Source organism: Felis catus, chromosome B4 (genome assembly GCF_018350175.1).
Source record: "Felis catus isolate Fca126 chromosome B4, F.catus_Fca126_mat1.0, whole genome shotgun sequence".
In the NCBI taxonomy this organism is placed as follows: domain Eukaryota; kingdom Metazoa; phylum Chordata; class Mammalia; order Carnivora; family Felidae; genus Felis; species Felis catus.
Genome location: NC_058374.1, coordinates 77,366,651 through 77,382,447, shown reverse-complemented (window position 1 = coordinate 77,382,447; position 15,797 = coordinate 77,366,651). Strand labels below are relative to the sequence as shown.

Genomic DNA, 15,797 nt, shown 5'->3' with positions numbered 1-15,797 from the left:
AAAGGAGAAAGAGATCTAGAATACAAAAGGAGAATGACTTAAGGAAAATACAGAGAAAGAAAAGTAACACCATCTGTAACCTTTTATTTAAGGAATGAGGTTTGCATAATTCTCAAAAAATATTCCAACATTTCAACTGTACCTTGGGAGGCAGAGATTTCTGTCTTTGTAAACATGATAAAGAAAAGATCAATGGGTGGGCAGTGTGGAACAGGTGTATCTGACCCTAAGAACAAACTATTCTCAGGGTAATACATCTCAGGACCCTAACAAACTCCACTGGATTTGCAGGCTGTCTTTATTGCATCATTTATTTTAAACTGCATTAAGTCTAAAATCAGAATAACCCAATTTTCAAAAGATAGCAAAACCAGTATTTTCATGATTAGGTTTACGGCAAATTGGCTTCATTGTGTTTCTATACTGGATCAATTAGGTCACTAGGTGCATTGTTTCAATTCAATGACCTCGTTTGCCTGCCAGTCCTCCTCCGTGTTTAGTGACTACAACTGTGGGCGGCTCAGTGTAGTGGAGAAAACATGGCTTGGTGTCTGTCTTCCATTTGAACTCTGGGGTCCACCCCTCATAAGCTATGTGACTTGGGGAATAACATTATCCGCCTGAGAAGGTTTGCTTGTTTATCCATTTGACAAATACTACTAAGCACTACAGTAGTTGGTAGGAATAAAATGGTGAACAAGGAAGACATGTCCCTACTCCAATAGGACTTAGTGTCTTACAGTGCAGACACCCACGGAAGTGAGACCTAAACCTAGGCCAGAAGGGTAAGTAGCTATCGGCTCTAAAGCGTATGGAGGTGGGGGGAGCAAGAGCCAGGCAGAGGGAACAGCATGTGAGGAAGTGGGGAGGGCACAGAAAACAAGGCACATCCAAGGACCTGAAAGAAACGGGGCTGGCTGCAGCACAGGACGCAACGGCAGTTACTTCCAATTCTGATGGAAGATGAGGCTGGACAAGTAGACAGCACTGGGCTGTCTTAAGGGTCTTTGTGCTAAATGCACAGGAGACCATAAAATGAGACATTGTCCAGAATACACCCCCAGCAGTGGCAGTGCATAGCAGTTGGCCAATAAGTATTGGTTCCCCTTCTCTTCCTTGAATCATCCATTCTAGGTTAGCTCACAGGCACAAAACCGGCTGTGCAAAGCTTTCAGCAGATCGTGTATCTTAATGCGCAAAACGTAAGCACTGCTCCAAGACAGTATCTTAAAAAACAAAACAAAACAAGAAAAACCAAGCTCCCTTAAACATTTATATGTTTATTTGGTAGCTTTTTTGGTTTGTTTTGTTAAGTAACTGTCACCCAAGAAATTGCTGTGGATTAGTAGAAATTTTGGCAAGATTAAATTAATGATAATAGAAATATTTTCTCACTGATTCTGCTCCAGTTGAACATGAACTTACAACTCTTATCCATCATAACTAAGGTCCCTTGCTTAAACTCTTGTATAAGATGAATACAATAGGTCCTCTAAAACAGAAAATAATTTTGAAAACACGCTTTGCTCTTCAGTTTTTAGTTAGTATGGTTTTAACACAGCACCATTTTATACTGATAGGCAGAGGCCTATAAAATCCATTTCTAACCAATTACAAAACATATATAACAATTAGTTTGTTGACTTTAAGGGGAGAAAGGTCCCAAATTTGCTGTCTTTGAACACTGTAGCACTTTTTGTCATTAGCCATGTGTGCAAATGACATCCCTCTTTTTGGCAGAAAATACAGCTTTTATATCTAAAAATGTTTATTTTAAAAGTTTAAACACCTACCAATTCCACCTACTAGTGGAATAATCTATTCATTCCACTCCTACATATCTACCCAAGAGAAATGAAAGCATATATCTATACAACGACTTGTTTGTGAATGTTCATAGCAGCTTTATTTTAATAGGAAAAAACTGGAAACTACCTAAATGTCCATCAAGAACTGAAAGGAGAAACAAAAGGTATATCTATAGGACAGAATACTACTCAGCAATAAAAAGGAATGAGCCTCTGCTATACAAAACAACATGGTTGAATCTCAAAATAATTATGTGGAGTGAAATATGACAGACCTCTTCCCTCAAAAAAAAGTACAACAAAGTATGATTCTATTTATACAAAACTGTAGAAAATCCAAACTAATGTCTAATGACAGAAAACAGATCATGGAGATGGAGAGAAGTAGGATTACAAAGGGATTATGAGGAAATTTGGGGGGGCATGATGGATACCGTTCATTTTCTTAATTGTGGTAATGGCTTCACGGTTTTGCTATGAAAACTTAGCAAACTACACATTTTAAGTATGTTTATTGTATGTCAATTGTAATTTAATAAAGCTGTCAAAAGAACTCATTGAAAAAGATTCACGGGGGTGAAAATGGTGGCTTGGTGAGAGGATAGTAACATCTCAGTCAGTCTACACAATCCGAGGGGTACTGTGCAAACTGGACAAGTTCTTGGAAAGACAGTGACTGCCATTGGGCTCTGAAAGCTGATACCAAAATTAGGCCCAGACATCAGCTTAGAACAGTAGCTAAGTCAAGACTCACCAAAAGAAAGATCTTATCCTAATAACTACTACAAAATATACCACATAAGCCAGGCCAAGAAATAGGAGCTTCAAAGAGCAAATAAAGGAAACAACCACTAGGACGGTTAGTGCATGATATTCTAGAGATCACGGAAAGAATTTTTGTGTATTTTGGGTAAGTAGAGTGGAAAGACATCAGGCAGGAAAATATGTTCTCTTGCATTGTTGGGTCAGAGGAATTAAGGACTTCCAGAACCTTCAAGAAAGGCAAGTGGAGTTTCTATGCAGACAAGAAAAGAAAAATCTTTAGAGATCCAAGAGGAAGCAACCTAGGAGTAAAAGCATATATGGAAGAGAAGATTAGAAGGTTAGTTCTGGAAGCAGGCCAATCTTGAACCAACCTTGGGCTGCAAATTCTGGGCAGCTTGATATAGTGCTATACCCAACCAGGGTGTCTGATTCACCAGACAAGGGTTAGGGAGACTTTCAGAACTATCTAAGAGATATTTTGGCATCCCACAGTAATGTGTCTGGGTGCACAGAAGCTTGGCTGGGATCAAAAATAACTATGTAAAACCTGACTGGCAGGTTCATGAGTTGCCTGACCATTAATGTCCAAACTGGAATCCCTCTGAGAGAAGGGGTACTCACTGTTAATAATTACTCTAGGTCACTCTACCTATAAGGGATCTCCAAACACTGTTTTTCTAGGTATTTTTCCATGTCTATGAAAAAACAGTTCACTAAATGAATTAATATTACAAATACTGTTGACCCTTGGGGTGCCTGAGCAGGCTCAGTTGGTTAAGCATCCAACTCTTGATTTCAGCTCAGGTTACGACTGCACTGTTGGTCGGGCTCTATGCTTACAGTATGAAGCCTGCTTGGGATTCTCTCCCTCTTTCTCTCTCTGCCCCTCCCCAGCTCATACGCAAATATGGGTGCACGCACAAGCTCTCTCTCTCTCCTAGTAAATAAATGTTTTTAAAAAACTACCGTTGATTCCTGAACACCACAGGGGTTAGAGGTACTGGCCCCATGCATGGCTGAAAGCCCGTGTATAACTTTTGACTCCCCCCAAACTTAACTTACTGATAATATAAACAACAAACACATATTTTGTATTTTACAAATATCTGTATTCTATTTTTTTAATGTGTATTTATTTTTGAGAGACAGAGCATGAGTGGGGGAGGGGCAGAGACAGAGGGAGACACAGAATCCAAAGCAGGATCCAGGCTCCAAGCTGTTAGCACAGAGCCAGACGCAGGGCTTGAACTCACGAGCTGTGAGATCATGACCTGAGCTGAAGTCAGATGCTTAACTGACTGAGCCACCCGGGTGCCCCTATTATATCTGTATTCTTACAATAAAGTAATCTAGAGAAAAGAAAATATTAAGAAAATCATAAAGAAGAGAAAATATGTTTACAATACTACATTGTAAAAATTCCACATATAAGCAGACCCACGCAGTTCAAATTGTATTGCCCATGGGTCAACTGTTTAGGTAAAAAAAAGAGATTTTTAAAAACTTATTGCCTATTTGAAAAGTCCGATCAAACATGCAGCAACTGCTAGAGCTCCACATTTACCGCAGAATATTTACTTGACACTATGGTAGAAGGAGAGGCGATATACCAAGTGGTTTAGAGAATGGGCTTTTAAAGTCAGACTCGTCTGAATTCCGACCTTAGCTCTGCGACTGAGAGCTCTTGGGCAAATCAGTTCTTAAGGGTCTTAATTCTGCTGTTTGCTGTTGTTGTTCTTTTTCTATTCTCTCTCATGGTGAGTGTTTTCTATTTTTGGACTGTTTACTCACAAAATTCAGTGGATCTTTATCTCTGGAATCCTAAATCCCTGGGTTGACGTTGTATCCTTCCAGAAACTATTTGTGTCTCAAGGTTATCATCAGTCCAAAGACCATTTTTTTAATGTTAGTTCTTACCAGGCAGTATAGTGAAATTCAAACCTAGAACGCACTTGACCCCAAATTCTTAGGGAAGGTCCCAGCTTCTGTTATCCCAAGGCCAGGCACAACTCAAGCTTTCTTAACAACATTTTCTTTTGCTGGCATGTTAATTTTTTCTAGTTCATTTGTCTGCTGAAGCTGTAAGTCCCTCCAGGGATCTCAATTCCAACAACCAACTTATTATTATTATTATTATTTTTTTTTAAGTAAGCTCTAGGCCCAACGTAGGGCTCAAGCTCACAACCCCAAGATCAAGAGTCACACGCTCTACCAACTGAGCCAGCTTACATAGGTCCAAGGTTTTATCTTTTCTATCCTTATGGTAATTAGAATTTATTTAAGCCCCTTCTTTCCTGCCTCCCTGCTCCCCAGGACAGATAAAGCGAGCACCATCTCAGCATTCTGATGTTCAGTGACTGTTCTCTCTCTCTCTCTCTCTCTCTCTCTCTCTCTCTCTCTCTCTCTCTCCTGTATGTATTTAAAAGGAAACTGGTTCTAGTCTATCTAGAATTTCTAATGGGAAGTTTTCTTGTCTCTGTTCTAGGAGAGAATTTTCAGATTATCTAACTGACTACACAGCTAACAAAGCTTATGCAAGTTATTGAGCTTCTCTAAACCTGTTTTCTCATTTGTAAAATGGGACAGAGGGCAATGGAAAAAAAAGAAAAGAAAAATATGTGCTAAGCACTTAGCTCTTTAACTAGTACACAAGGCTACTCAATAAACGGTAACTATGAAATCAGTTTTACTGGCAAGCTGTAAATTTTACCATTAGCTGTTGAAATAAATTCAGTCTATCAAAGTGGGTTTTTACTGTGCTTTGGCTTAAAGAATATTGAATATTTACTGGTCTCCCAAGTAACTGCAGACCACTGCTCATAACCCACACCAATAATGAAAGTATGCTATTAACATGATCCAAGTCTATTAATTAGAGCACATTTATAAGGGTCTGATTTGCCAACTCTGTTTATTTTGCACTTCTGAATGAAATTAGAACGTTTGGGGGAAATTCCCCAAGTTGGCAATTCAGATAGGTATTCTTTTTTAATTTAAATTAACTGACTAAAACATGTTTTGGGCTATAAGCTCTCAGAAGGCAACAGCTATTTAATTTGCTTGCAATAATATCCCTGCATTTCTATAGACGACAGTGATGCCCATGAACAGACCTGGGATATTGTTATACTTTTTAAGTTGTAAATTCCTCCTTATCTGACCCTAGGAATTACTACTGCGGTCACTGCCAAGCAGGGCCCTGTGTGGGACAGGCACATAAATTCATTCTACCCAAGCCAGCTGAAATAGCTTACTGTGCTCTGGGGTCATCATGTGGTCTATTTGGTCATCCGAGTACCCTCCGAATGAAGCACAGGGTAAGTCCACAAGGATGCAGAAAAAATTTAGAGGGGAAAACAATATATGCTGCAGTTTTCGCATTTTGTTTATCGGTATGAATGAGAAACAGAATTACACAAAGAATCCCTACAAAGAAAGAGCTGAGGTAATGGCCTCATGACATTAGTAAATGATTTCAGCACATAAAGGGAACTGGATGGCAGTAATTCAAGCAGTCTAAGAGACTGAAAAGGCCACAGGCACTAAAGAACCGTAATTTGCTACCAACTCCGAGAATTTAAATTTTCCAATCCATAAGACAAAAACCAGCGTACATATCAATAAACAAATTTTAGGTTGAGTGACACTTTATTATTTCCAAATGATATGTGAACAAAAGCCAATTATTTCCCATGGCCACTATTTATACCATATTTTCCATCCTATGTAATACTATGAATAAAGCCAAGATTTATGACATATTTTACTTCTTAAATCCTTTTTATTAAATCCTTCCAAAAATAGCTCTAAAATTTCATCAGTTTAGTAATGCCAACAGTTATGTGTTGGGTGCGCCCCAAAGAGCCTCACTGGCTAGTGTGCTTTCGCAGGTATCTCAGGAACTGGGTTCACACGGGACAGCACGTGCACAGTGATGGCCCTGACTGCAAACTTGCTTTGTGACGTGCATCCTGACTGCTCAGACAGTGCACAAAGGGCAACGTGACTAAATTACTATAAAATCTGAGGTTAATTTTTCCCTGCAAGGTTAGTACAACTTTTCTAGAAAGAGTGCCATGGCAAGGTCATTTGTATAGCTGCCCAGAACTGATTTTTTTAAAACAGCCTATAACCAGCAATAATTAAGGTCCTCCTCCTCCTCCCCAACCCTCAGGGCAGCCTCAGCATTCTTCTAGATTTCAGTGTTTCAGGGGCTCTCAGTGCGAGATAGAGGGAGACAGTGACACAGGATTAAACTGCAGTAGGAAGAGGACACAGCCAAGGATCTAACCAGTGGTTCTCAGGAGCTTGGAGAGAATGGAATCTGAATACCCTGACTGGGGAACAGCAAATTCCATTCCCTAAAATGAAAAGTGCTGATGGATGCCTTATGATACAGCTCTTGCACATTTCCTCACGCTAGACACAGGCATGTGTGCAGCTGCAGAATGAGAGCATCAGGATCTAGCTCCGTGTGGGGGCCATGTGAGAAATCACTCTGTAGGGTGCTCTCAATGTTTCCTCATGATGAGAGAGAATTCCTCTTCTATATGACAACATGCACGTCCCTAGTAGTACGTTAAGGTTTCTCATATGCTATTCAGAGATCCCTAGCTCTGGAGATAAACAGATAGGAGACCTTTTCGTTACTCTGATCTGATGAATAAAGGTCTTAGAAGAGAGGATCGTACCTTCATAATCATGAAATTATGAAGACACATAAGGTGATCAGGAACATTATGCCACCTCTGTAAGGCTGCAGTACAACATTAGTGTTCAGAAACAGGCCTGTAGTGAATTCCCAAGGACTATGGTCTCATTCAGTAGTGAATAGCCACGATTTTGTTGCTGGAGTTGGTAATGTCCCCTCGGGCAGTGACTTTTGTAAGGGGATAAAAAAGGTTTCCATTCCTTCTGAGCATTCTCAAGAGCCTTTGCTGCACTCTCACATTTAACCCAAGGCCATGAGAGCAGACTATTTACTGTAGAGCTGTATTTCTTTATTACAGCTATGGAGAGGCCTGTTTCTAAGAAGTACGAGTCACGTGCTCCCTACCCTTTGCCATTTATTACAACTGAGCCCTCAGCCGCGCTGCGGCAGCATCTGCCCACGAGGAACTGCTCCGGGTCTGAGAGGCCCCTTTGTCTATCAGGACCCAACTGGTGCTATACTACTGTGGAAGGGAAACCAGCCAAGATTTTGAATGAATAGGCTGGAAGTACGCACCATTACAGACACAAAATGTCTTTCACTGTGAAGGTCTGCTAGAGGTATCCTGTGTTACGTTTTGAGAAACACTTGAAGCCACAGAGCTATTTCTCTCTCAAACATATTGACACCACAGATGTAAGGAAAAGAAGCACACACAGTTAATGAGCCCACAGCACACCCAAATGCTCTGAGAAGTTAGCCAAAACCTAGCAGAAAACTATTAATATGAACCCAGACCAGGGACTAGGATCAGTGTAAACAGCTCAACTTGACAGCTGTGAATCAAAGTCAATCACAATGATGTAACCTTCTCCCCAAAGATATGGTAAGTCCTCTAGACCCAAACTACAGGGAAAAATTTTCCCCCAAAGATTTCATTACTGTAACAGGACAGGAGACACCCAGACACTATATTGAGGCTCCGGGACAGATTTATTATGTTTAGTCTCAGCGGCCTACAGGGAGATCTTGTCTGGGATTTCATCTAAAAAATCTTAAGGCTTTTCGAAACTTTGGGAAAGATTCTGAATAAACAAGACAACTTAAAGTTGTTCCGGTTGCTCCTCAAATAGCAAATTATATAACTCTTCGGGTAGAGAGTCCAAGTCTGGAGAATGAGAAAGGGATGAAGACACTTAGTTCTCTCTGATCTTGTGAACCCATTATAACAAGTGGGTTCTTAAAAATATATAAATGTATACAAAATATATTAACACACACACAAACACACTTATATGTATTTTTTCCGATCCCTTAAACCTTTGCATGACTGCTCTCACTCCGTCTTTAATGACACACAAAATTTTATCCCAAATGCACTTATTCTGTAGAGGCAAAGCATCTGATTGAGACGTATAAATTTGTTAAAGAAATTATGACCATGGTCATATTTTAGAGGTCAACGAAAATAGCTATTAAACCACAGAAGGATTTTCTAAGACCCTAAGCTTTGGCCTGTGTTTATTTATGACTACTTGAGTTTGGGGGTTGTATTAAGGAAATGCTGAAAATTCGGAAGGAAAACTTTTTTTTTTTTTTAATAGTATTATTGTTAAGGCTTCTTTCTGTATGCATTTATAATGTGACAATCAAAACTTGTGTCTTCAATGTGTATTCTTAGACACCTTGGATGACGAGGAAAAGTGCAGGCTCCTACCTCAGAAAAGACAAAGCAGAACTTATGTCAGGAACATCACAGGAGTAACTGTCAGAGAGGAAGGTTCTGACAAACCTACCAGGAGGTGTGCAGGCATCTGCAGGAGACTGGACGAATGTGGACCGCCTTTTGGTTGGCATAGGCAAAGCCATTTTCTGTTCTTTATGCTTTGCCAGTGCGGCTTGAACTGCTTCTGTATGGATATCTGAAAGATTAAACATTGGCATTTATTAGCTCTTGGTTCTTTTTTTTTTTTTTTTTTTTAACATTTATTTATTTTTGAGACAGAGAGAGACAGAGCATGAACGGGGGAGGGTCAGAGAGAGGGAGACACAGAATCTGAAACAGGCTCCAGGCTCTGAGCCATCAGCACAGAGCCTGACGCGGGGCTTGAACTCACGGACCGCGAGATCATGACCTGAGCAGAAGTCGGACGCTTAACCGACTGAGCCATCCAGGCGCCCCAGCTCCTGGTTCTTAAAGTGTTTACTTCTGTGGGCTGAACTATTACTGCCTCAACTGTTGGAAAGGGATGTTTAGGTGATTTTTAGTTACAGTTTGTGTTGTAACAATTAAAATAAAAATGAAAAAAAAGAGACAAAAAAAGAAAGAAGTCAAGGATAATTTTACAGAGAAGGAAAATGAAGCCCAGAATGATTATGTGACTGCTTTAAGAGCAAACAAGGGGCTAGTGGAGATAGGCAGGGGTGGGGAAAGGGGAAGGGGTCTAACATGCCCCTGTGCCAGGCAGGGATCCTACCTCTGAATGGAATGAGTGCTGTGCAGGTAGCTAAAAGACACTCACTGTTCTTCAGGAAAAGCAGCTTAGGATTTGTTTAACTGCCTAAAAGTGGTTGAGACCACTCAGTTCTCTACCACAGGATCAGAAGGGCTGAATCTCATCTAGAAAAATATAAGAGCTGATGGTACTTGTTTGCCACTGTGGCCACAAGAGAATTCAGTTCTCCCCTTGAAGTCCAAGAGGAAGGAACTTTAGAGCACTGGGATGCGTCAGTCGGTTAAGTGTCCAACTTCAGCTCAGGTTATGATCTCACGGTTCATGAGTTCGAGCCCTGCACTGGGCTCTCAGCTGTTGGAGCAGATCCCAGTTTGGATCCTCTGTCTCCCTCTCTCTCTGCCCCTGCTCCGCTCACACTCTCCTCTCTCCCTCAAAAATAAATAAAGATTAAAAAAAAAAAAAAAAGAAGTCTAATAAGGGTCTCAAAATTAACATTTCCCAACAGAACACTTGATTGTCCACTCCCGCCATAAAATGTGCTCTACATTTCTGCAAAAAAAGGATCATACTATTCATAGTCTTTGGTGTTCTCCTTTGAGATTTTTTAAAACTCTTACAAAATCCTATGAAGGTAGATAACTGAAGTAGCTTCCTAGTTCACAAGAATTTCCTCTTCTCAGGGATGGGCCCAGTTGAGGGACAAACTATCCTAGGAGGCCTGTCTGTGCTATGTAAATGTACCTCTTATAACAGCTGGACCTATCAGATCCTTTTATGGGGGTCTGTGTGGAAGAATTTGAGATAAGTCAAGAAAATGCAGGTTCTAGAACTGAGTCACTTTAATGATAATTCCCTAGAGAAAAGGAATGTCCTTAAACTTCAGGGTTGAAACCCTGGAAGCTGTCTCTCCTTTTCTAGGGATTTCTCAACTGTTGCTTTGCTTCTATGACCTACTCTAGCTATTTAAGGTAGCCTGAGCTGGCCTGTTTCATGCAACAACAACAACAAAAACCTTCACTAATATAACCAGAAACATCTTTCTGTGTAAATACAGACCTATAACATAATTTTAAAGGTTGCATAGAATTCCACTGTATGTCTGTGCCATGATTTATTTAAGCAACCTGTTTCCAAAGTTTTGCTACTATTCATAGCAACGATTCACAGCAAAAGAATTCAGTATTTTCACCTTAGTACATACGTCTAATCCTATTTTTGTAGGATTAATTCCAATTGCTGAGGTGTATTTCCTAAGAACAAGGAATTTTTTTTTTTTTTTTTTTTTTTTTGAGCAGGGGGAGCAGCTAGTGCAAGCAGGGGAAAGGCAGAGGGAGAGGGAGAGAGAGAATCTCAAGTAGGCTCCACACCCAGCTTGGAGCCCAACATGGGGATCCATCTCACCACCACGAGACTGTGACCTGGGCCGAAATTAAGAATCGGACACTTAACCAACTGAGCCGAGATACCCAATGATTTTACTCTTATATAGCTATCATACATTTACCAAAATCAATAAATTAAATATTGATACAAATTATTATGTCACCCACAACCCATATTCCAACTTAGCCTACTATTCCCCAGTAATGCACTTTATAGTTTTTCCTCCTTTGTTCCTGATCTGGGACCTGACACAGAATCATACATTACATTTAGTTGTCACAATTCTCTATTATCCTATAATCTGGAACATTTCTTAACCTTTGTCTCTCATTGCCTTGACATTATTGTACAGACTAATTATATTGTAGAATGTCCCTTAATTTTAGTTTGTTGATATTCCTCATAATTAGATTCAGGTTATACATTTTGGTAGGAATACCACAGAAGTAATATGTCTTCTTGAAACATGATGTCAGGAAGTGTCTGCCCTATTACTGGTGATAGTAACTGATTACTTGGTTAAGATGATGTCTACTAAAGTAATTCATTGTAAGGTTATTATTCTTCCCTTAGTGTAATTAACAAATAAATTATGGGTGAATGTTTTTCAGATGATATAAATATTACATACTTCATTGAACTTTTACCTACTGGTTTTAGCATTCATTGATGATTCTTGGCTGAATCAATTATTACCATAATGGCTACAAAACATTGATTTAATAACTCTATCATTCCTTCTGTATTTATTACTTTTTCTACTATAAGAAAAAGCATCCCTTTCTCTCCCAATTTATTTATATCAATACAGACCTATTGACTCTCATTTTATTCTATGGCTATTGTTACTACCATTACTTATTTTGATGGTCCTAATACCCCAGATTTGACCAATGAGGCCAAATCAAACTGGCTCTTACGTCCTTTTGACATATTCCCATCATTTTGAGCAGTTTTTGTTCTCTGGTATAAGATGTTCCAGGTATGTTCCCTTCTCCAGCACTAGAATTAAACATTTCTCTAAGGAACCCTGACCTCACTTAGTGGAGAATGGTATTTAGAAAACAAGACCTTAAAAGAAGGAGTGCTCAGTGTTATTGGGGTATCAGACGCTCAACCAACTAAGCCACCCAGGTGCCCCTCTTCATTTTTTTTTTAAAGCTGCATAGCACTCCATTATATAAGTTAGTTTACTCAACTATTCTAAGTGTGGGCATTTAAGTGTTTCCAATATTTTACAATTACAAACAATAATACAACAAAGGGTCTTGTGCAAGTAGACTTTTATACTGATGAGAGTATATCTTCAGGGCCAATTCCAACAAGTGAGACTCCTAAGTCAAAAAGTGAATACATTTTAAACTCTGCTGCATCTTGCCAAGTTCCTCTCCAAAGAGTTGTATCATACTGTATTACTATCAGCAATGTGCCTATGTGTCTGTTTCCTCACAGCCTCACCAGCAGAATGTATTATCTTGGTTTTTTGACTATTACCAGTTTGGTAGCTGAGAAATGGTGTCTCAGTATACTTTCAATTTGGACTTCCTTTATTTTATTATTATTATTTTTTATTTTAAGATTTACTTTATTTTTGGAGAGAGAGAGAATGTGCAAGTAGGGGAGGGGGCAAAGGGAAGTGGGGGGGGGGGGGGAGAGGGAGAGAGAGAAAGAAAGAGAGAGAATCCCAAGCAGGCTCCACACACTCAGCATGGAGCCTGATGTGGGGCTCAGTTCCATGACCCTGGGATCATGATCTGAGCTGAAATGAAGAGTTGGACGCTCAATTGGCTGAGCCACCCAAGCACCCCTGTACTTCTTTTATCATTAATGAGATTAAACATTGGATTTAAGGACCATTTAATATTTGTTGGTAAGTGAAAGTAAATATTCATGTCACTTGATCATTTTTCCACTGGGTTTCTCCATTTATTTTCCCCTAATTTTTAGCCTAAATTTTTAATTTTTCCCCTAGCCCTTTATCTCTGAATGTCAGAAATAGTTTCTTTCAATCTGTCATTTGTCTTTTGACACTGTGGTAGTTTATTGCCACACAGAAGGTTTTTAAAAATTTTTTATGGAATATCTCAAATCGATAACCTAATGTTATATTGAAGGAACTTAAAAAAGAACAAACTAAAACCAAAGTCAGTAAAAAGAGGAAATAACAAGGATTATAACAGAAATTAAAAAAATAAATTTGAAAAACAGAAAACAATCAACAAAAATAAAAGTTGGTTTTTTGAAAAGATGAACAAAACTGACAAATCTTTAACTAGATTAAGAAAAATACAGGGGCTGGGGTGCCTGGGTGGCTCAGTCGGTTAAGCGGCCGACTTCGGCTCAGGTCATGATCTCGCGGTCCGGGAGTTCGAGCCCTGTGTCGGGCTCTGTGCTGACAGCTCAGAGACTGGAGCCTGTTTCAGATTCTGTGTCTCCCTCTCTCTGACCCTCCCCCATTCATGCTCTGTCTCTCTCTGTCTCAAAAATAAATAAATGTTAAAAAAAAAAAAAAGAAAAAGAAAAATACAGGGACACCTGGGTGGCTCAGTCGGCTGGGCGTCTGACTTGGGCTCAGGTCATGATCTCCCAGTTCACAGGTTCGAGCCCCACGTCGGGCTCTGTGCTGACAGCTCAGAGCCTGGAGCCTGCTTCGGATTCTGTGTCTCCCTCTCTCTCTGCCCTCCCCTGCTCATGCTCTCTCTCTCTCAGAAATAAAGATTTTTAAAAAATTAAAAAAGAAAAATACAGAGTAAAATAACTAAAATAAAAAATGAAAGAGGAAATATTACAACTGATACCATAGAAATAAAAAAGATTGTAAGACTACCATGAGACTACTACTATACCACAAATTGGATAACCTAAAAAAATGGATAAATTCCTAGAAACATACAACCTACTAAGATTGAATCATGAAGAAAGAGAAAATCAGAACAGACAAATTACTATTAAGACTGAATCAGTAATAAAAACCTCCCAACAAAGAAAAGCCCAGGTTTCACTGTAGAAATCTATAAAACATTTAAAGAACAGCAACCTTTCTCAAATTCATTCAAAAAACTAAAGAAGAAATACTTCTCATTTAAAAGAAGAAATACAAACTCATTTTTATGAGGCCAGCATTACCCTAAAACCAAAGCTAAACAAAGATACTGCAAAAAACAAAACAAAACAAATCCAAAATAAAACAAAACAACAACCCCCTAAAACTAAGCAACCCACTGAATGGGAGAAGATATTTGCAAATGATATATCCAATAAGGGGTTAACATCCAAAATATATAAAGGACTTACACAACACCAAAAAGCAAATAATTCAATTAAAAAGTGAGCAGAGAACTTGAATAGACATTTTTACAAAGAAAGCATACAAATGGCCAACAGACATAAAAAGACACGCAGCATCACTAACCACAGGGAAATGAAAATCAAAACCACTTCGAGATCTCACCTTACACCTGTCAGAATGGCTAGGATGAAAAAGACAATACCAAGTTTTGTGAGGATGTAGAGAAAAAGGAACCCTGGTACACTGTCAGTGGGAATGTAAATCGGTGTAGCCACTGTGGAAAACAAGGTAAAAAAATTAAAAATAGAAACACCAAAAAGTCCAGTAATTCCACTATTGGGTATTTACTCAAAGAAAACAAAAACACTAATTCAAAAAGACATATGCATCCTCACGCTTCCTGCAATATTGTGTGTAATAGCCAAGATATAGAAGCAGCTCAAGCGTCCATCGACAGAATGGATAAAGATACGGAATATATATACAGTGGAATATTACTCGGCCATTAAAAATAATAGGACCTTGCCATTTGCGACAACATGGATGAACCTAGAGGGTATCATGCTAAGTAAAATAAGTCAGAGAAAGACAGACACCATATGATTTCACTTATGTGTGGAATCTAAAAAAAGGAACAAACAAAACTCAAAGAGACTCTTAAATGCAGTTAAGAAACTGGTGGTTGCTAGAGGTGAGGCAGGTGGGGGATGGGCAAAATAGATAAAGAGCATTAAGAGGTACAAACCTCCAGTTATAAAATAAAGAAGTCACAGAGATGAAAAGTAGAGCATGGGGAAGTCAATAATATCGAAAAGATGTACAGTGATGACACAGCATAATGAGCCACTATTTTGTACACCTGAAACTAATGTAACACTGAATGATAATCACACTGAAATTTTTAAAATAAATAAAAAATTTAAATGCAGATTTTTTTAAAAGGCAGAAACAGACCCATAAACACAGAGAACAAACTGATGGTGGCAGAGGGGAGGGGAGTAGGGAGATGAGAAAAATGAGTAACGGAAAGGAGTGGCTGGGTGGCTCAGTCAGTTAAGCATCTGGCTCTTGATTTCAGCTCAGGTCATGATCTCAGGGTTTGTAGGTTCAAGGGCTGCTCTGGGCTCTGTCAGCACAGAGCCTATTTGTGTCTCCCTCTCCCTGCCCCTCCCTCCCTCCCTCTCTCTCTCAAAATAAATAAAGTTAAAAAAGTTTTTTAAAGTCGGTAAGGGGGAGTGGGAGATACAGGCTTCTAGTTATGGAATAAGTCACAAAGGTAAAAAGTACAGCACTGGGAATATAGTCAATGGTATTGTCATAGCGATGTATGGTGACAGAGGACAGCTGCACTTGCAGTAAGTATAGCATAATGTACAGATTTGTTCAATCACCATGCTGTACATCTGAAACTAATGTAACACTGTATGTCAACTATGCTTCAATTA

General features: G+C 39.2%; 1 protein-coding gene across 6 annotated transcripts in view; it reads right to left on the bottom strand.

Moving 5' to 3' along the window:
- The window catches only part of DIP2B (disco interacting protein 2 homolog B), a 226,977-nt gene that overhangs the window by 70,899 nt on the left and 140,281 nt on the right, over nucleotides 1-15,797 (bottom strand). For all 6 annotated transcript variants that reach the window (XM_023257044.2, XM_023257045.2, XM_045061779.1 and 3 more), the window contains exon 4: nucleotides 9,021-9,146. In XM_023257044.2, the coding sequence (XP_023112812.1) occupies nucleotides 9,021-9,146 (126 nt within the window). The remainder of the gene's footprint in view (nucleotides 1-9,020; nucleotides 9,147-15,797) is intronic.